The following is a 23,322-nucleotide window of genomic DNA, read 5'->3' on the forward strand; positions in this document are numbered from 1 at the left end:
ACTGTGGATGTGGACGTATTGTGCATTGCAAGTGCAGGGTTAATAATAAACAGAACCAGGCAGATTTCCGGAGACTTCCGAGAGAGCTGCTTGCCATGTTAGGAAGCTGTGTGTGCTGTGCTCTGTGAATATATCACATTTGGCGACTGAGATGTGATTTTTCGGATGATTTAAATCTTAATTTTTTTTGGTGAAGGATTCAGCCAGCCGACAGAGAGACTTTGGAAGTTTCTGTCTTTGAAAAAAGCTACAAAAATCCGTGGGAAAATACAGCACACGGTGTGAACAGCTAGAGATTAAAATGACAGGTTTATTGGGATATTTGGGTGAATGTAGACACAACAGGGAACGTTTTAAAGCATATGTGGATCGGTTAGAAATGTATTTCATTGCAAATAACATAATTGAAGTTCCAGACAATGCAGTCCAGAACCGGGCTGTGTTGGAACGTAAGAAAGTGATCTTCTTATCGGAGGCAGGTCTGGCATTATATGATACTCTTGTAAATCTGCTTGTGCCTGACGAACCAAAGGACACAACGCTTAAAGAGATTTTAATGAAGCTGGAGCAGCACTATAATCCCAAACCGTTAGAAATTACTGAAAGCTATCGTTTCGGGATTCGGAATCAAAAGACTCATGGAATTATCAGTGATTACATCGTTGCATTAAAAAAGCTATCGATGCACTGTAATTTTGGAAATTTTCAAAACCGAGCATTACGGGATCGTTTTGATTGTGGGGTGAAAAATGATGCGATCAGAAGGAAGTTAGTGACGGCGGATGACTTGACTTTTGAGATTGCTTGTCAGACAGTGAGGTCAATGGACATGGCCGAACAATATTCCCAAGAATTAAATAATAATTATGGTCATCAGTCAACCGAGGTAAATCACCTGCAGGTTCAAAGTAAAAGACGGGCATGGCCGAAAGTCTCAGAAACTGGAAATTCTAACAGAGCGTCGAAGTCGTGCTATAGATGCCTGGGACAACACATTGCTCAAAGTTGTCCATGCGTGAAGGCAGAGTGTTTCTCCTGCAGGAAAACTGGGCATCTTGCGAAGGCATGCCGACTGAAGGGTAAATCAGCTTTTAAAGCTATGAGTCCAGCGTTCAAAGCTATGAGTAGAAATCCCAAAATATTACATAGCATGGAAGAACAACAACAGGACGAGGAGATGTTAGAATTACACGTCATCAGGAGGTTAACGGACAGCGATTCCGAAAGCATCAAAATCCACATAGATGTTGTGGGATTCAAGATACCAATGGAAATTGACACGGATGCATCTGTGAGTTTCGTACTGGAGTCACTGTACCGTGACAAATTGCGTGATTTTCAACGGGAGAAATCCAAGATAGAGCTGCGAGACTACTCGAGAGAGAAAATTCCTGTGGTAGGTCGTATCACCGTGCCGGTGAAATATAAAGATCAATTTCAGAACTTGCCTCTAATAGTAGTGAAAGGAGACGAGCCTGCCTTACTAGGAAGAAATTGGTTGAGCTCACTGAAGCTGGATTGGAGTAAGATTTTCTGTGTCGAAGCGAGATTTTCATCAATGCATAAGGTTATCAAACAGTATCCGAAGGTGTTCTGTGAAATGGGCCGTCCGATCCAAGGCTTCAAGGCGAGTGTCAGGGTACAGAAGGACGCTAGATCGGTTTACTACAAGCCACGTACCGTACCCTATGTACTCAAGGAGAAAGTTGAGCAAGAACTCAAAAGACTAGAGACTGAGAACATTATTTGTAAGATAGATCGATACAATTGGGCTACACCCATTGTTGTTGTACCTAAGTCCAATGGTGAGGTAAGATTGTGTGGTGATTATAAAGGAACTGTAAACCAGGTTCTAGAGCGTAATATCCCCAATACATTGCAGAATATAGAAGATTTGTTCACAACACTGACAGGTGGTCAGATCTTCTCAAAACTGGACCTTACAAATGCCTACTTACAGCTTGAACTAGATGAGGAGTCCAAGTCATGTTTGACTATACATACTCATCTAGCCCTATATTAATTTACCGTTTGGAGTGTCTTCCGCCTGGCCTTATTCCAAGGATGAACCAGATTTTGCAAGATATTGAAGGGGTAGTATCTTATTTGGATGACATACTAATTTCAGCACCAAATAGGCAAATTCATAATAACATATTGAATAATGTCCTCAAACCGCCCGAGAAGCACAGAGTACGAGTGTCTGCTCATAAGTGTGAGTTATTTCAAAACTCAGTGGAGTACTTAGGGTACAGATTAGACAAAGATGGTTTGCATGCAACCATGGAAAAATTGGATGCAATCAGAAATGCACCCACTTCCAGGAATGTCACTGAACTTCGTTCATTCTTGGGTCTTTTGATCTATTATGGGAAGTTCTGACCAAATTTGGCTACAGTATTACATCCACTGAATGAACTTTTGAAAAAACAGGTCCATTGGAAGTGGTCAAAAGAATGCAATACAGCATTCAAGGAGTGTAAAAGCAAATTGGAAGAGAGCACCATGTTAGTTCACTATGACATATCTAAGGAGATTAAGCTAGCATGTGATGCTTCTCCATATGGAGTTGGGGCAGTAATCTCTCATGTATTAAGTAGTGGGGAGGAGAGACCAATTGCTTTTGCTTCACACACTCTCATTGCCAGTGAGGGTAATTATGCGCAAATTGAAAGGGAAGCTTTGGCTTTGATTTTTGGGGTCAAGAAGTTTCACAAATACTTGTATGGTTGTAAGTTTACCATCGTTACGGACCATAAGCCCCTAACAGCAATCCTCCATCCAAAGTCCCCAGTTTCAACATTAGCTGCAGCCCGAATGCAGAGATGGACTTTGATTTGTCAGCATATACATATGATATTGAATACAGACAATCAGCTGATCACAGTAATGATGATGCAATGTCTAGATTGCATTCCCCATCACAAGTTACACCCGATAGGGAAGAAGTGTTTTATTTTTCATATATTGATGAACTGCCAGTCACAGCTGAAGAAATTGGTACAGCAACAAAATGTGACCCAGTGATGCCAAAGGTGTATGATTCTATTGCAAATGGATGGCCAAACCACGTAACAGCCAAAGATGCACATCCATTCTTTATTCGTAGGAATGAATTATCAGTCGATAAAGATTGTATCATGTGGGGTGCAAGAGTGGTTGTACCAAATTAATTCAGGTCCAAATTATTAGGAGATCTCCATGACCAGCACCTGGGAATGCGCTAGACCAAGAGTTTTGCACGCAGTTATTTATGGTGGCCAGGTCTTGATAAAGATATAGAGTACATGATAAGTCAGTGTACGACAAGTCAATCGGTAAGCAAGCAACCACCATCAGTACCATTACAGCCATGGAAATGGCCTCCCTGGGTGTGGTAAAGGCTACATATTGATTTTACTGAGTTGGAAGGACAACAATTGTTCATTGTGATTGATAGCCATTCGAAGTGGGTTGAGGTGTTTCCAATGTGGAAAATAACAACAAGTAAAACATTGGACATTTTACAAAAATTATTTTCTGAATTTGGCCTCCCTGAAGAAATTGTTTCAGATAATGGACCACAATTTTGTCAGAAGAATTTGCACAATTCATGAGCAAAATTGGTGTGAAACATACCAAGATTCTGCCTTACCATCCTGCTTCGAATGGTGCAGCAGAGCGCACTGTACAAATTGTAAAACGTGCCCTCATAAAACAAATGTTTGATCCAAATCCAAGGAAACGTCAGTTGTCATTGGATCACAAATTGGCTAATTTTTTGATTACATATTGAAATACTCCTCATACAACTACTGGTTAAACACCAGCAGAGTTGTTTCTCAAACGACAGCCACAAACCAGATTCTCATTGTTAAAGCCAAATTTGACAAAGTCCGTAGAAGAGACACAATTAAGACAGAAAGAGAATCATGATAAAGGTAGAGTAAAAGAGAGAAGTGTGAGAGTGAAGAACCATCACCATAAATGGTTAAAGTGGTTACCAGGAAGAGTGGTTGAAGATATGTAGTCCTCGCACATATTTGGTAAAGATGTTTGATAATGGACAGGTTAGGTTTGTTCATATTGATCATATTTTATCAACAGACATGGAAAGAGTTGAAGGTGGGAATGATTCAATTATTTCTGACTCATCAGTTAGTTTTGATATACCAGTAGCAAATCCTAAATCCAATGTACTGGAAACAAATCCAGGAGAGAATCAGAATGAAAGTCTGAGTCCGAGTCAGGAAAACAAAGAGCCTGAAGGTAGAGTGAGTTCAAATGAAAATAAAGGAAATTCCGTGGAGGAAAACGTTCCTTAGGATGAGCCTCGAATGAGTGTGAAATCGACACCATGTTTGGAAGGTTCCGTTCGAGAGCGAAGGTATCCTCTTCGAAACAGAAAACAAGTGGTAAAGTTAAATTTGTAAGTATGGAAAAAAATAAGTTTATATCCTATGTTATGTATAAACATGAAAGTTATGTATGATGTTTGTTATGATGGCTTCTTCATTAAGGAGGAAGAAGTATAATGTCTGTAAACTTGTAATGTTTGTAGCTCCACACTGTGGATGTGGACGTATTGTGTACTGCAAGTGCAGGGTTAATAATAAACAGAACCAGGCAGATTTCCGGAGACTTCCGAGAGAGCTCACTGCCATGTTAGGAAGCTGTGTGTGCTGTGCTCTGTGAATATATCACACCCAGGCCACCAGGAGAACTCCCTTGCTCTTCTTCGAACAATGTCATGCGATCTTCTACATTCACCTAAGATGGCAGATTGGTCCTCGGTTTAACTTCTTATCTGACAGACGGCATCTCCAACAGTGCAACACTCCCTCAATGTTGCACTGAGTTGACAGTTTGATTTATGTGCTCAAGTCTCTGGAGCGGGACTTGAACACATGACCTTCTAACTCAGAGGTGGGAGTGCTACAACTGTGCCATGACTGACATCTTGGAAGAAGGACTAGAAATTGGGAGATAACTGTATCTGTTAGGTTTCCACCCCTTGAAAGCAGCCTCGACAAATGTCAATGGGCACGGGAGCAGTTCATCCACTTTTTCTGCACTATCTTAATGTTTGGACTGGTTCATAAACTTATGGCTCACAATGAAGAGAAACTTCTCCTTGTTGCTCAATTCGCCTTCATAACCCCATTCCAAACCCTGGAGACAGATTCATACTAAATTATTTACTCAATGATCAGTGGTTTGTACTGAATATTTATTATTTTTTCTTAAATTTTACAGTGAGAAAAATACATCCCCAAGTATTTATAATAACTCAGAGCAAATCTTTTGCTTTGCAGTTTCAAATAAACCAAAGGGAAGAGGTGGATGTTTTTACTGAAATACAAACAGAGTAAACAACTCCCTGTCATTTGTGCTTTTACCGACATCTGTGATTACTTTCTACAGTTACAGCGACTATTAACAGGGTAAAAACTATCAGGTAATGCATTTGGAGAGGTGCAACAATGCAAGGGAACACACAATAAATGGAAGGATACTGAAAGGTGTGGAGGAACAGAGGGATATTGGAGTGTACATCCACGGATCCTTAAAGGGAGCAGGACAGGTCAATAAAGTAATTAAAAAGGCATTCCTTTATTAGCCGAGGCATAAAATATAAGAGCAGGGAAGTTATGCTAGAACTGTATACAACACTAGTTAGGCCACAGCTTGAGTACTGCGTACAGTTCTAGTCACCACGTTACAGAGGAGATTTACGAGGACTGGAAAATTATAGCTATGATAAAAGATTGGATAGGCTGGGGTTGTTTTCTTTGGAACAAAGGAGGCTGAGGGGAGATTTAATTGAGGTGTATAAAATTATGAGAGGCCGAAATAGAGTGGATAGGAAGGACTTATTTCCTTTAGCAGAGGGGTCAATAACCAGGTGGCATAGATTTAAAGTAGTTGGAAAAATGATTAGAGGGGAGATGAGGGCAAAAAAAATCTCCCAGAGGGTGGTGGAGGTTTGGAACTCACTGCCTGAAAGGGTGATAGAGGCAGAAACCCTCATCACATTTAAAAAGTACTTGGATATGCACTTAAAGAGCTGTAACCTACAGGGCTATGAGTCTCGTGCTTGAAGGTAGGATTAGGCTGGGTAGCTCTTTTTCGACTGGCACAGAAACAATGGGCCACCTTCTTTGTCATAATTTTTCTATGATTCTATGATTCTATATTGGAGTATCAGCCTAATTTCATCTGTTTAAGCCCTGAATTGTTTCTTGAATCTATGAACTTTTGACTCAAGTGACACTGCAACTAGATGAGCTAGGTTGATATCACCATTCAATAAGATCATGGCTGATCATGCAACTTCAGTAACCCTTTCCTGCTTTCTCTCCATATCCCTTGATCCCTTTAGCCGTAAGGGCCACATCTAACTCCCTTTTGAATATATCTAACAAACTGGCCTCAACAACTTTATGTGGTAAAGAATTCCACAGGTTCACAATTCTCTGAGTGAAGAAGTTTCTCCTCATCTCGGTCCTAAATTGTTTACCTCTTATTCTTAGACTGTGACCCCTGGTCCTGGACTTCCCCAACATTGGGAACATTCTTCCTGCATCTAACCTGTCCAATTCCATCAGAATTTTATATGTTTCTATGAGATCCCCTCTCATTCTTTTAAATTCCAGTGAATATAAGCCTAGTCGATCCAATCTTTCTTCATATGTCAGTCGAGCCATCCCGGAAATCAGTCTGGTGAACCGTCGCTACACTCCCTCAATAGCAAGAATGTCCTTCCTCATATTAGGAGACCAAAACTGCACACAATACTCAAGGTGTGGTCTCACCAAGGCCCTGTAAAACTGCAGTAGGACCTCCCTGCTCCTATACTCAAATCCCCTCGCTATGAAGGCCAGCATGACATTTGCCTTCTTTACTGCCTGCTGGTCCTGCATGCCTACCTTCAATGACTGATGTACCATGACACCCAGGTCTCGTTGCACCTCCCCTTTTACTAATCTGTCACCATTCAGATAATAATCTGCCTTCCTGTTTTTGCAACCAAAGTGAATAACCTCACATTTATCTACATTATACTGCATCTGCCATGCATTTGCCCATTCACCTAACCCATCCAGGTCCCCCTGCTGCCTCCTAGCATCCTCCTCACAGCTCGCACTGCCACTCAGCTAGTGTCATCTGCAAACTTGGAGATATTACATTCAATTCCTTTGTCTAAATCATTAATGTATATTGTAAATAGTTGGGGTCCCAGCACTGAACCTTACAGTACCCCACTGGTCACTGCCTGCCATTCTGAAAATGACCCGTTTATTCCCACTCTTTGCTTCCTGTCTACCAACCAGTTCTCTATCCACGTCAATACATTAGCCCCAATACCATATGCCTTAATTTTACACACTAATCTTTTGTGTGGGACCTTGTCAAAAGCCTTTTGAAAATCCAAATACAACACATCCACTGGTTCTCCCTTATCCACTCTACTAGTTACATCCTCAAAAAATTCTAGAAGATTTGTGAAGCATGATTTCCCTTTCATAAATCCATGCTGACTTGGACCGATTCCTGTCACTGCTTTCCAAATGCGCTGCTATTACATCTTTAATAATTGATTCCAACATTTTCCGCACTTCCGATGTCAGACTAACTGGTCTATAATTCCTGTTTTCTCTCTCCCTCCTTTTTTAAAAAGTGGGGTTACATTAGCTACCCTCCAATCCATAGGAACTGATCCAGAGTCTATAGAATGTTGGAAAATGACCACCAATGCATCCACTATTTCTCAGCCCAGTTTCTTAAGTACTCTGGTATGCAGACTATCAGGCCCTAGAGATTTATCGGCCTTCAGTCCCATCAATTTCCCTAACACAATTTCCTGACTATTAAGGGTTTCCTTCAGTTCTTCCTTCTTGCTAGACCCTCGGCCCTCTTGTATTTCCGGAAGATTATTTATGTCTTCCTTAGTGAAGACAGAACCAAAGTATTTGTTCAATTGATCTGACATTTCTTTGTTCCTCATTATAAATTCACCTGATTCTGACTGCATTTGGACCTACATTTGTTTTCACTAACCTTTTTCTCTTCAATATCTATAGAAGCTTTTGCAGTCAGTTTTTATGTTCCCTGCAAGCTTACTCTCATATTCTATTTTCCCCCTCCTCATTAAACACTCCATCCCCCTCGGCTAAGTTCTAAATTTTTCCCAGTCCTCAGGTTTGCTGCTTTTTCTGGCCAATTTATATGCCTCGTCCGTGGATTTAACACCATCCTTAATTTCCCTTGTTAGTTGAGCCACCTTCCCCGTTTTATTTTTACGCAAGACAGGGATGTACAATTGTTGAAGTTCATCCATGCGATCTTTAAATATCTGCCATTGCCTATCCACCATCAACCCTTTAAATATCATTCGCCAGTCTATCCTAGCCAATTCACGTCTCATGCAATCGAAGTTACCTTTCTTTAAGTTCAGGACTCTAGTCTCTGAATTAACTGTGTCATTCTCCATCTTAATGAAGAATTCTACCATATTATGGTCACTCTTCCCCAAGGGGCCTCGCACCACAAGATTGCTCATTAATTCTCTCTCTTCACACAACACCCAGTCTAGGATGGCCAGCTCTCTAGTTGGTTCCTCGACGTATTGGTCTAGAAAAGCATCGCTTATACACTCCAGGAAATCCTCCTTCACCGTATTGCTACCAGTTTGGTTAGCCCAATCTATATGTAGATTAAAGTCACCCATGATAACTGCTGTCCCTTTATTGCATGCATCGCTAATTTCCTGTTTGATGCCATCCTCACTATTACTGTTTGGTGGTCTGTAAACAGCTCCCACAAGCGGTTTCTGCCCTTTGGTGTTCCGCAGCCCCACTCATAGAGTTTCCACATCATCCAAACTGATGTCCTTCCTTACTATTGCATTAATCTCCTCTTTAACCAGCAACGTTACCCCACCTCCTTTTCCTTTCTGTCTAACCTTCCTGAAAATTGAATACCCCTGGATGTTGAGTTCCCAGCCTTGGTCACCTTGGAGCCATGTCTCCATAATCCTAATTACACCATATTCGTTAACAGCTATCTGTGCACCTTATTATGAATGCTCCTCGCATTGAGACACAGAACCTTCAGGTTTGTTTTTTGAACACTCTTTGTCCTTTTAGAATTATGCTGTAATGTGGCCCTTTTTGATTTTTGCCTTTGATTCCTCTGCACTCCACTTTCCCTTATCTCCTTTCGACCTTTTGCTTCTGCCCCCATTTTACTTCCCTCTGTCTCCCTGTCAGCGGTGATGTTGGATTTTATCAAGGAAGCTTTGAGAGTGTCCTTGAAATATTTCCTTTGCCCACCTGGGGCTTGCTTATCATGTAGGAGTTCCGAGTAGAGTGTTTGCTTTGGAAGTCTTGTGCCAGGTATGCATACAATGTGGCCTGCTCAACGGAGCTGGTCGAGTGTGGTCAATGCTTCGATGCTGGTGATGTTGGCCTGATCGAGGACGCTAACGTTGGTGCGTCTCTCCCTCCAGGGGATTGGCAGGATCTTGCGGAGACATTGTTGGTGGTATTTCTCCAGCGATTTGAGGTGTCTACTGTTTATGGTCCACCTAATGTGCTGTAGCCATCTTCTCATTATGTTATCTTTACTGCCATGGAATAAATTCACCTGGAATCCAACATGGAATGTGCATGCTTGTGAGGCAATACAATATAATATGCACAATAGGATTTGTACAAAATGAGTGCTTTGCAAAATAATAAATACACATTATAAACCTGAAAGAATATTTCACTATTTGTTGTGCACCTTTTATAAAAGGATGTTTTTAAAGTGTTATTGTTCCTTTTTACATCTTACCTTGTTCTTTACTCTCTCTTTTTCTGCTTTATGTACGCCAGTGCACTATGGCTGCAGTGTGTACCATCTGCAAGATGCACTGCAGCAACTTGCTAAAGCTTCTTCAGCAGCACCTCCCAAATTGTGATCTCTAGCAGCTAGAAGGACAAGGGCAGCAGGCGCATAGGAACACCACCACCTCCAAGTCCCCTTGCAAGTCATACACCACCCTTACTTGAAAATATATCGGCGTTCATTCATAGTCGCTGGGTCTAAATCCTGGAACTCCCTTCCTAACAGCAGTGTGGGAGTCCCTTCACCACATGGACTGCAGCAGCTCACCACCACCTTGTCAAAGGAAATTAGGGATGGACAATAAATGCTGGCCTTGCTAGCGATGCCCAGATCCTGTGAACTAACATTTTTTTTAAATGATATCAGTGGTGAGAAATTCTGCCACATTTAGTCATGCTATTAAGTTACTAATCTGAAATATTCCACCATCCGTATGGCGGCTCAGTCAAAGTAGCAAATTAGTTATTGTTAAGTGAGAAACAGGGTTTGAGTTTAGTGTCTCTGAAATTAAACATTAGGAAATAGTTCAGAAAAATAATCAATAATTGTATTTCAGGAAGTTAGAGATAATTATGACTCTTGTTGTATGAACAGCCATGTGGAATAATTATATGTCATTTCACTTGCACTTATATTGCTGCTGACATTGATTGAGGATTAATATTTGCATAAAATGCCACACCAATATTAATCTGAATCTGCCACCAGCAGAAATTACATTTTAAGTGAACAATGAAATAACATTTATTCCATACTCTTACATTTTATCCTGATTAATTAAGCTGAGCGTGAAAATGGTTTTGCATACATTTTTATCTGTGTTTTTGTTAGTTTGATGAACATTGTTTTGCTTGTATTTAGTAGTAGTATAGTCGGTAAAAATGATAAGATTCAAATAGTGCCAACTGTGAACATCAAACTATTCCAGAATGAATACATTTGGTGGTGAATTTTGTACTCAGTAAGGCCAATTATGTGTGTGCAAGGGAATTGAACACTTGCAATCTGTTACTCATTGTCAGCATTAAGCACTCCCAGGTCAGGTATAGCACAGATAGCCGCAGAAAAAGACTCAGTTTGTCCTAACCCAACAATGTGCATCAGATCAGCCACAATCTCAGAACAGTTCTGTTGCACCAATATAATTTTCCATTTTCCACAATTAAATAATGGATGTTTGTGTTATGAATCATGCCCACAAGGAATTGGGTTGCGATTGCCTGAAATCATTTCATATTGAACCCTCTTGCCAGCAGCTGGAGAGAACTTTTGTTCAATCAGTCTCGGGTTCAGTTAATATTGAATTGTCAGCTGGATTACTCAGGGCATGAGTTTGGTGAAACCTAAGTGGAAAGGACCGGTAAGATTCTGACAGTATTTTGGGCGGAAGTTTCGTAAAAAAATGTGGGATAAACTGCCCGGGGGAAAAAATGGGCCTTACATGCCAATTCTGGGTGGCAGCGGGCAGTAGGTCCCATTTTGGGCGGCAAATGCAATCCTTGGCAAAGTACTGCCGAGGATAGAGTTGGGCTCGGGGGTGGGGGGACGGCAAAAAAAAATATTAAAATAATTTTAAAAAACTACCAGAAACCGTTCAGAGAACCCCATTGACCAAAATCTCTGCAAAAGAAATAAAGAAAAGAACTGTGCCAACCATTTTTTGCAGGTCTTCATACTTACCGTTCAGGTAAGACCTGCCTCCACCTGACGGTCTCGTTTGTTGCTGGAGCGGAGGACCGCCTGGACCAATTTGGGGACTCAGCGGGTGGGAGGGCTTTTGTCGGCATTGCACACCGGCACATGCCAATGGACGCCAGCGGACGCATCCCACCGGTCTTTTCTCCCCGTCGGCATTAGGGCCTCACCAAACTCGCTTGGAGGGAAGAACGCCCAGAAAAAAAATCGAGACCGCCGAGAAAACTCGGTAGCAGCCAGCAATAATTTGACCAAACTCGGGACCTCAGTTTCTCAGAAGAAGGCTGTTGGTTATGTGCTAAGAAGGTGCCCTTCATACCCAATGGGTTTATAGTATCAGAGAGCTTGATAATCCACTTAGTGGGGTGTTAAAATGTGTTTGTGACAATAATGGATTGTGGAATAACGTCTTATGTTAAACTCTTGCGAGAGCAATAATCATTGCTGGAAAGTAATGAAACAGATAGTGAAATGCTGGCAATTTCATGACCTTTGAACAACATATAGTTTCAATTGGCAGTAATGATTTGGAAATGATCGGAGACAAAGCAAATCACAAGTCATACTGCAGGGAAGATGAAATTGAGTTTTCTAATGTTAGAAAGCTCATTAACAGGAAAACTGATATCGAATGATCATGTAAATATGCAAATGTACTTTCACACCTGATGTGGGTGCAACATGACTAGAACTATAATGTTCTTATATGTATTGTCATTCAAGTGAGAGAGGAATGAGTGGAGGACTACAACCTTCTCAACAACGTAAAAGGGATAATAAAAATATTTTCCACAATAAGAAATTCTAATGGATTTTAAAAGCATAATCAGGCTCCATTAGTGTGCCCTATAGAGGAAAGGTAAAGCCTGTTCAGCTCTTCAGTGTGGACATATCAGAATGAGCCAGTTCCAGCAAGCCTGCTGATTTTACTAGGTTTGTTGTTTTAAAGGTATTAATCAATTTCATATTTACCATTGTGAATATTATTTATATGTATATGTATTATTGGACTGCAGCGGTTCAAGAAGGCAGCTCATCAAGGGCAATTAGGGATGGCCTTGCCAGTGGCACCCACATTCCAGGAACGAATAGAAAAAAATTGAACTCAATTATCTGATTCCATCTGGTTGTGAGGTAGCTTGCCTGCCATCACTACCAATCAGAAAATCACTGATGCACTACTTGGAATTTTCTAATGTATATTGAGGTACCTCATAAACAACATGGACTTCTAACATGTAGACTATTATGTGACATATATGTGGGAAGGGGATGAGTTTGGGGTGTGAGATCCTCTATTTTCTATTTGTAACAAAATCATAATTAGCTTTATAAAGAATGTGGTTACAATTTTGTGTCAACTAGCAAGCAGGATATCTTCTCCCAAAGTTTCACTTCAAAATTCTCATACAAATTAATAATTATTCATAAATCTGTTTCAAATAAATAAGGGAGCAACTGATGCAAATGGATGGGAGTTGGTTGTTTAACAATAGTGCTGTAGAGGAGAAATGGAATCTCTTTTAAATGAATAATGTTGAACATACAGGATAAATATATTCCTAAAAGCAACAACCTCAATCTAACCAAACATAGTACTAAATTGTTTAACAAACAAACCAAAAGTGAAATAAGGAGGACAAAAATGATCTACAAATCCTCCAGGGAAAAAGGATAAGGGGTTCCCGGGAATCAATATAGGCCCAGAAATCCTGGTCAGCTGCTTCCCGCGAGTGATCAGGTAAAAAAGTTTAAAAAGATGCGCACCTACCTGAACCTGCTGCGCCCACGTGAGTTCCCAGTCCTGAGGCCTCCACTGATTGCGTGTCACAGCCATGCACATCAGGACATGCGCAGGGCTGGAGCTGCAGTCACATGGCTCTGGGCAGCCAATCCAGGTAAAGTATATTCTCATTCATAATAAAGGCAAATCCGTAAGTTGGAGTTCCCCTTATTATGAATGAGAACCCTCCCCAAACACACAAAACTCAAATAAAAAAATAGAAAAAATACACCACACATTTTAATTAATTTAAATTAAAGTTATTTATGTATTATAAAAAATATATGTTTTCCCAATTTTTGTTAAAGTTTTTTTAATTATGGTTTAAAATAAACTTACCGTAGTGGGGAGGGTTTTTAACAATAAAATTGTGTTTTTTTAATTTTATTTTATAATGTTTCTGTGTATTTTAAAACTCTTACACCTGTAAAAGTAGGCTATGCATCTGCTTTTATCAGGCGCAAGAGTTTTCAGGACATCCTCTGGGCAAGATATGGGTAAATACCACAATCTTGCCCATGCAAATTTCCTCGCTCCCGAGATGCAGAGGATCTGTCAAGCTCCAGCTTGACTCATCGGAAAAGCAGCTTTTCAGCGCATGCGCATTGTGTGCTAAAAAACACCTTTTGCGATGCCTTCCCGGGTCCGTACACACTCTGTACAGAACCGGAGGCCGGAATTTCTGGACCATAATAAAATGCAGTTACACCTTAAAATAAATCATCAGATAGACATTGAGGAATCTGGAATATTGCTGCAGAGGCTAGACACAATAATAGAAACTTTCTCTCAGTACTACAATAGTTAGGGCAGTCAGAGAAGAGGTGCAAACCCGGAAAGATGTAAATGGCCTTGAAACTGAGGATGTGTAAAATAGTAAATATTTCACGTAATTATTTTCTCCAAATATTCATAAGGGAAGATATGAGGAGCATGATCTCCCTGAACAGAGACAACAACAACACCAATTTGGATTTATACAAAGCCTGTAATATAAAAAACCGTGTGATTCACACAATTAAATTATAGATTCAGAGTAAACCCTTGGAATGATTAAGAAATAGGCTGATGAGTGGGAAATAATGGCCCCAATATTTATGGGGAGGCAGGGAGAATGCGAGGGTACGCCGTTGCATGGGGAAAACCCCTTGAGGCAGGGGACATGGAGATGCAACGGAATTTAAAGGCAGGAAATCATTTTTTTAAATTATTTGATTTCCCGCCCGGCAACCAACCAAATTGAAAGGCTGGCCAGTTGCTGGGTTGGAAAACCAGTGGCAAGAAGCTGCAGCCAGGGACCCGCGAGGTAAGCTGCAAGTTGGAGATGGGTGAGTTGGCTGATCGTGGGGCAGGCTGCAGATCGGGAGTTGGGGGGGGTGGGGAGGGTGGTCACCTTTCATGGATGGGGCTAGGGTGTGGCTGCAATTGGCAGAAGGGAGGCTGAAGTCTTCCTTGAGGGGTTGGGGAGAGCACTCCTGCTCCTCCTGGACCACAAGGAGTGCTGTCAAAGGTATTTATCTTCTGGAGCCGACAGCTCCCCATTCAAATTTGCAGCCAGGTTTCCTGAGCCCCGAGAAACCCACGTTGGAGCAGTTAAATTTAAATCAGGCTCTCAATTGCACTGTGAGTGCTGAATTAAGTATGATAATGTAGAGAAATGGGACATTCACAGGGTTTGAAACCTGCCTCTGTAAAAACACCAATGAGTGCATTTGGGGCGGGTGGGGAACATGTTTTCCATTTTTTAGGGTTTAACCATCTCCCACAGCATCTTTCCACCTGTCTTAGGCGTATTAATGTCCAGGCCAATGAGTTGATCTTCCATTGTTATGCCCCTATGCCCCTGTTTGAGGCGTTAACTTTTTAAATTTTAAAAATTTAGCTCCAGGCGCAAAGATTTCTGAACTTCTTCTAAATTGGGCTTTATAACCCCAGGAGGGAAGGGGGCAATAAATTAACCGCTAATTACCTCAGTGGGGTGCTACAGGAGTGCTACCACCAGAGCGCTCCTGAATTTCAGGTGACTTGCATTCAGCAATTATCCTTCATTCGTTCACATTGGCTCATTCCAGCTCTTAAAGGGGAGGCTCTATCAAGCTGCAGCTGCTCATTTTTCACCATTCTTGCAACTGAAGTTGACCTGAGACTAACTGAAAGACCTCATGGCTATGGCTGCTCCCAATCCAGATGGAAGGGAGAGAGCTCATCGGTTTAATGATGCCGCATTGGAGGTATTGGTGGGGGCAGTAGAACAAAGAAGGGAAGCACTGTTCCCAGCAAGTGGAAGGAAGCAATTGCCTAGGTCTTCAGGGTAATATGGAGGGAAGTGGTACAGGAGGTTTCAGTCAGTAGTGTCGTGGAAGGCAGCCTCACACAGTGCCGTAAGAAGTGCAACGACCTCAGGCGGGTGGTCAAGGAGAGTACATGCTTCAACAGATGCTACATACCAGCATCTGAACCTCTGTCTGTGCACACTGCACAAACCACCACTCCCCCACTACTCACCCACCAAACATCTGCAACTACTCAAACTCACATCCTCATCTTATGCCTTGCCTACATTCACAGTTATTCAATAATGGCAGGCATATATCTCAGACACATAGCTGGACTCTGACTCACACACATTCTTTTCTTTGGCAGGACAAGATGGCACACAATAGGATGGAGCAGCAGAGGACAGGCATGGGTGAATCTCCGCTCCAGCAGCTCTCAGGCCTCGAAGAGAGAGTGCTGCAGTTCATTGGCCCACTGGTGGTGGACGCATTGGCAGTCGGCGACGTCGACCCCGCAAGGTGTAACAATGGTATCATCAAGTCCAACGTATTTGAACATGTTGTTGCCTCCCAAATCTGTGATCATCATTCCATGAATTCGATGTTTGAATCCCTTCAATCTGGTTTTGGCCCCTGCCACAGTACCGAAACTGCTCTCATCAAAGTCACAAATAACATCCTTTGTGACTGTGACAAAGGTAAACTATCCCTCCTCGGTCCTTCTGGACCTGTCTGCAGCCTTTGACAAAGATGACCACACCATCCTCCTCCAATGCCTCTCCACCAATGTCCAGCTAGTTGGGACTGCACTCACCTTGTTCCATTCTTATCTATCGAACTGTAGCCAGAAAATCTCCAGCAATGGCTTCTCTTCCCACTCCCGCATCATTACCTCTGGTGTCCCCTAAGTATCTGTTCTTGGTCCCCTCTTATTTCTCATCTATATGCTGCCCCTTGACAATATGTATGAATATAAAGGGGCTGCAGGAGGGGTCAAAACTAAAAATCATGGTTTAAAAACTAGTATTAAAACACTCTATTTAAACGCACGCAGCATTCAAAATAAAGTAAATGAATTGATGGCACAAATCATTACAAATGGGTATGATTTGGTGGCCATTACAGAAACGTGGTTGCAGGGTGGCCAAGACTGGGAATTAAATATACAGGGGTATCTGACAATTCAGAAGGAGAGACAAGAAGGGAAAGGAGGTGGGGTAGCTCTGTTAATAAAGGATGATATCAGGGCAGTTGTGAGAGATGATATTGGCTCGAATGAACATAGAAACATAGAAACATAGAAAATAGGTGCAGGAGTAGGCCATTCGGCCCTTCGAGCCTGCACCGCCATTCAATGAGTTCATGGCTGAACATGCAACTTCAGTACCCCATTCCTGTTTTCTCACCATACCCTTTGATTCCCCTAGTAGTAAGGACTTCATCTAACTCCTTTTTGAATATATTTAGTGAATTGGCCTCAACAACTTTCTGTGGTAGAGAATTCCACAGGTTCACCACTCTCTGGGTGAAGAAATTCCTCCTCATCTCAGTCCTAAATGGCTTCCCCCTTATCCTTAGACTGTGTCCCCTGGTTCTGGACTTCCCCAACATTGGGAACATTCTTCCTGCATCTAACCTGTCTGAACCCATCAGAATTGTAAACATTTCTATGAGGTCCCCTCTCATTCTTCTGAACTCCAGTGAATACAAGCCCAGTTGATCCAGTCTTTCTTGATAGGTCAGTCCCGCCATCCCGGGAATCAGTCTGGTGAACCTTCGCTGCACTCCCTCAATAGCAAGAATGTCCTTCCTCAGGTTAGGAGACCAAAACTGTACACAATACTCCAGGTGTGGCCTCACCAAGGCCCTGTACAATTGTAGCAACACCTCCCTGCCCCTGTACTCAAATCCCCTCGCTATGAAGGCCAACATGCCATTTGCTTTCTTAACCGCCTGCTGTACCTGCATGCCAACCTTCAATGACTGATGTACCATGACACCCAGGTCTCTTTGCACCTCCCCTTTTCCTAATCTGTCACCATTCAGATAATAGTCTGTCTCTCTGTTTTTACCACCAAAGTGGATAACCTCACATTTATCCACATTATACTTCATCTGCCATGCATTTGCCCACTCACCTAACCTATCCAAGTCGCTCTGCAGCCTCATAGCATCCTCCTCGCAGCTCACACTGCCACCCAACTTAGTGTCATCCGCAAATTTGGAGATACTACATTTAATCCCCTCGTCTAAATCATTAATGTACAGTGTAAACAGCTGGGGCCCCAGCACAGAACCTTGCGGTACCCCACTAGTCACTGCCTGCCATTCTGAAAAGTCCCCATTTACTCCTACTCTTTGCTTCCTGTCTGACAACCAGTTCTCAATCCATGTCAGTACACTACCCCCAATCCCATGTGCTTTAACTTTGCACATTAATCTCTTGTGTGGGACCTTGTCGAAAGCCTTCTGAAAGTCCAAATATACCACATCAACTGTTTCTCCCTTGTCCACTCTACTGGAAACATCCTCAAAAAATTCCAGAAGATTTGTCAAGCATGATTTCCCTTTCACAAATCCATGCTGACTTGGACCTATCATATCACCTCTTTCCAAATGCGCTGCTATGACATCCTTAATAATTGATTCCATCATTTTACCCACTACCGATGTCAGGCTGACCGGTATATAATTCCCTGTTTTCTCTCTCCCTCCTTTTTTAAAAAGTGGGGTTACATTGGCTACCCTCCACTCCATAGGAACTGATCCAGAGTCAATGGAATGTTGGAAAATGACTGTCAATGCATCCACTATTTCCAAGGCCACCTCCTTAAGTACTCTGGGATGCAGTCCATCAGGCCCTGGGGATTTATCGGCCTTCAATCCCATCAATTTCCCCAACACAATTTCCCGACTAATAAGGATTTCCCTCAGTTCCTCCTCCTTACTAGACCCTCCGACCCCTTTTATATCCGGAAGGTTGTTTGTGTCCTCCTCAGTGAATACCGAACCAAAGTACTTGTTCAATTGGTCCGCCATTTCTTTGTTCCCCGTTATGACTTCCCCTGATTCTGACTGCAGGGGACCTACGTTTGTCTTTACTAACCTTTTTCTCTTTACATATCTATAGAAACTTTTGCAATCCGTCTTAATGTTCCCTGCAAGCTTCTTCTCGTACTCCATTTTCCCTGCCCTAATCAAACCCTTTGTCCTCCTCTGCTGAGTTCTAAATTTCTCCCAGTCTCCGCATTCGCTGCTATTTCTGGCCAATTTGTATGCCACTTCCTTGGCTTTAATACTGTCTCTGATTTCCGTTGATAGCCACGGTTGAGCCACCTTCTCTTTTTTATTTTTACGCCAGACAGGAATGTACAATTGTTGTCGTTCATCCATGCGGTCTCTAAATGTCTGCCATTGCCCATCCACAGTCAACCCCTTAAATATCATTTGCCAATCTATCCTAGCCAAGTCACGCCTCATACCTTCAAAGTTACCCTTCTTTAAGTTCTGGACCATGGTCTCTGAATTAACTGTTTCATTCTCCATCCTAATGCAGAATTCCACCATATTATGGTCACTCTTCCCCAAGGGGCCTCACACAACGAGATTGCTAATTAATCATCTCTCATTACACAACACCCAGTCTAAGATGGCCTCCCCCCAGTTGGTTCCTCGACATATTGGTCTCGAAAACCATCCCTTATGCACTCCAGGAAATCCTCCTCCACCGTATTGCTTCCAGTTTCGTTAGCCCAATCTATGTGCATATTAAAGTCACCCATTATAACTGCTGCACCCTTATTGCATGCACCCCTAATTTCCTGTTTGATGCCCTCCCCAACATCACTACTACTGTTTGGAGGTCTGTACACAATTCCCACTAATGTTTTTTGCCTTTTGGTGTTCTGCAGCTCTACCCATATAGATTCCACATCATCCAAGCTAATGTCCTTCCTAACTATTGCATTAATCTCCTCTTTAACCAGCAATTTTAAGGAGGTCTTTCATAGTACTCAACAAAAATATATTCCAGTGAAAAAGAAGGGCGGTAAGAGAAGGGATAACCAGCCATGGATAACCAAGGAAATAAGGAAGAGTATCAAATTAAAAACCAATGCGTATAAGGTGGCCAAGGTTAGTGGGAAACTAGAAGATTGGGAAAATTTTAAATGACAGCAAAGAATGACTAAGAAAGCAATAAAGAAAGGTAAGATGGATTACGAAAGTAAACTTGTGCAAAACATAGAAACAGATAGTAAAAGCTTTTACAGATATATAAAACGGAAAAGAGTGACTAAAGTAAATGTTGGTCCCATACAAGATGAGACGGGAGATTTAATAATGGGAAATGTGGAAATCGCCGAGACCTTAAACAATTATTTTGCTTCAGTCTTCACAGTGGAAGACACAAAAGCCATGCCAAAAATTGCTGGTCACGGGAATGTGGGAAGGGAGGACCTTGAGACAATGACTATCAGTAGGGGGGTAGTGCTGGACAGGCTAATGGGACTCAAGGTAGACAAGTCCCCTGGTCCTGATGAAATGCATCGCATAGTATTAAAAGAAATGGCGGAAGTTATAACAGATGCATTCGTTATAATCTACCAAAATTCTCTGGAATCTGGGGAGGTACCAGCGGATTGGAAAGCAGCTAATGTAACATCTCTGTTTAAAAAAGGGGGCAGTCAAAAGGCAGGTAACTAAAGGCCGGTTAGTTTAACATCTGAAGTGGGGAAATTGCTTGAAGCTATCATTAAGGAAGAAATAGCAGGACATCTAGATAGGAATAGTGCAGTCAAGCAGACGCAACATGGATTCATGAAGGGGAAATCATGTTTTACTAATTTACTGGAATTCTTTGAGGATATAACAAGCATGGTGGATAGAGGTGTACCGATAGATGTGGTGTATTTAGATTTCCAAAAGGCATTCGATAAGGTGCCACACAAAAGGTTACTGCAGAAGATAAAGGTACGCGGAGTCAGAGGAAATGTATTAGCATGGATAGAGAATTGGCTGGCTAACAGAAAGCAGAGAGTCGGGATAAATGGGTCCTTTTTGCATTGGAAATCGGTCGTTAATGGTGTGCCACAGGGATCGGTGCTGGGACCACAACTGTTTACAATATACATAGACGACCTGGAAGAGGGGACGGAGTGTAGTGTAACAAAATTTGCAGATGACACAAAGATTAGTGGGAAAGCGGGTTGTGTAGAGGACACAGAGAGGCTGCAAAGAGATTTAGATAGGTTAAGCGAATGGGCTAAGGTTTGGCAGATGGAATACAATGTCGGAAAATGTGAGGTCATCCGCCTTGGGAAAAAAAAAAGTAAATGGGAATATTATTTGAATGGGGAAAAATTACAACTTGCTGCGGTGCAGAGGGACCTGGGGGTCCTTGTGCATGAATCCCAAAAATTTAGTTTGCAGGTGCAGCAGGTAATCGGGAAGGCGAATGGAATGTTGGCCTTCATGGCGAGAGGGATGGAGTACAAAAGCAGGGAAGTCCTGCTGCAACTGTATCGGGTATTGGTGAGGCCACACCTGGAGTACAGCGTGCAGTTTTGGTCACCTTACTTAAGGAAGGATATACTAGCTTTGGAGAGGGTACAGAGACGATTCACTAGGCTGATTCCAGAGATGAGGGGGTTACCTTATGATGATAGATTGAGTAGACTGGGTCTTTACTCATTGGAGTTCAGAAGGATGAGGGGTGATCTTATAGAAACATTCAAAATAATGAAAGGGATAGACAAGATAGAGGCAGAGAGGTTGTTTCCACTGGTCGGGGAGACTAGAACTCGGGGGCAATGCCTCAAAATACGGAAGAGTCAATTTAAAACCGAGTTGAGAAGGAATTTCTTCTCCCAGAGAGTTGTGAATCTATGGAATTCTCTGCCCAAGGAAGCAGTTGAGGCTAGCTCATTGAATGTATTCAAATCACAGATAGATAGATTTTTAACCAATAAGGGAATTAAGGGTTATGGGGAGCGAGCGGGTAAGTGGAGCTGAGTCCACGGCCAGATCAGCCATGATCTTTTTGAATGGCGGAGCAGGCTCGAGGGGCTAGATAGCCTACTCCTGTTCCTAATTCTTATGTTCTTATGTTCTTATGATATCATCCGAAAACACGGAGTCAGTTTCCACATGTATGCTGACGATACCCAGCTCTACCTTTCCACTACTTCTGTTGACCCCTGCTTGGTATCTAAATTATCAGATTGCATGTCCAACATCTAGTACTGGAAGAGCAGAAATTTTCTCCAATTAAATATTTGGAAGACCAAAGCCATTATCTTTGGTCCTCGCCGCAAACTGCGTTCCCTAACCACTGACTCCATCCCACTCCCTAGCATCAATCTGAGGGTGAACAAGACTGTTCGCAATCTAGGTTTAATACTTGACCCTGAAATGAGTTTCCAGTCACATAACCGTGGCATAACTAAAACCGCCTTTTTCCACCTCCGTAACATTTCCCATCGCCGCCTGTAGTGGAAAAATCTCCCTTTCTCCTGAGCGGATCCACTGAAATAATGGATGGACACTCTTGATGGATGACAGACTCAAAGAGATAGGTTCGTAACGATTTTATTCCGGCATATGCAGGGGAAGGTCTGTTCTTAGTCTCCCAAGACAGAATCTTCAAAAATTCAAAGGTCTCACCGGTCTGTCTACATATTTTTAGTGGGCTGGCCTATAGCGTATCTTTTGAAGTGACAGTGATTTAACTGCCACAAATAACACAGATGTAAGACAGAGACAAATTTTTTACAGCATTTGGTTCAATGGGAAACATTTAGTTCACAAAGCACAGAAACATTTGTTAACATGAAAGACGGGAATTTAGTTTTGCCACAGCACAGAAACATTGGTTTAAAACATTTGTTAACCGTTATCAGACAGCCTGCTGTGCGGCCTCTATCCTTTCAGCTTTAGCATGGCAAACCTTTCGGCTTCTTTGAATGTGTTATCTCTGCATCTTGGAATGTGTTTGTTTCTACAGGTTTGATTTTATGGCTTTCTCAACCTGTTCTATGTATTCCTTCAAATTTAAAGTTCATTTTCCTATCATATATAATGGAGTTTTACATACAATCTGTCGAAAATTCTTTACCCTACTACATCGCCCCCGCCTCAGCTTTTCTGCTGCTGAAACCCTCATTCATGCCTTTGTTACCTCTAGACTTGACTACTCCAACTCACTCCTGGCCAGATTCCACACTATATAAACTTGAAGTTATTCAAAACTCAGCAGCCCATGTACTAAGCTGCACCAAATCAAGATTACCCATCACCCCTGTGCTTTCTAACCTACACTGGCTCCACTGGGAGACACTACGTCGGAACAGTAAAATAGGTAAAGGCAGTGTTAAGAGAGGATATAAAGGGCTAAACTTTTGGCATATCATCACCCATTTATCACCCATTTAGTGCCCATATAAGCACTGGAATTGAGGCTATCGCCTATATTTGCTGAAAAATGGAAACTAGTGCCCGATTATCACACAATTATCACCGCCGCAACTTTCGGCACACATGAATGAGTTGCATTACCCGGTCTATTTAAAAAAATATGACGTCATCCTCGTGCAAGGCCGAGAATAGTGTTTATAATGGAAACTAGCACCTGATTATGGCTCAGATTATCACCAAACATTTCGCCCATAATTTGCCCAAATGATCGCAGGCCCAAAA

General features: G+C 42.1%; 1 protein-coding gene across 1 annotated transcript in view; it reads left to right on the forward strand.

The window, feature by feature from the left end:
• LOC139232890 (uncharacterized) overlaps positions 1-23,322 on the forward strand; it is a 145,679-nt gene that overhangs the window by 18,890 nt on the left and 103,467 nt on the right. The window contains exon 3 of the mRNA XM_070863391.1: positions 15,995-16,325. Within this exon, the coding sequence (XP_070719492.1) occupies positions 16,001-16,325 (325 nt within the window). The 5' untranslated portion in view covers positions 15,995-16,000. The remainder of the gene's footprint in view (positions 1-15,994; positions 16,326-23,322) is intronic.

This window comes from Pristiophorus japonicus, chromosome 2, assembly GCF_044704955.1.
Source record: "Pristiophorus japonicus isolate sPriJap1 chromosome 2, sPriJap1.hap1, whole genome shotgun sequence".
Lineage (NCBI taxonomy): Eukaryota > Metazoa > Chordata > Chondrichthyes > Pristiophoridae > Pristiophorus > Pristiophorus japonicus.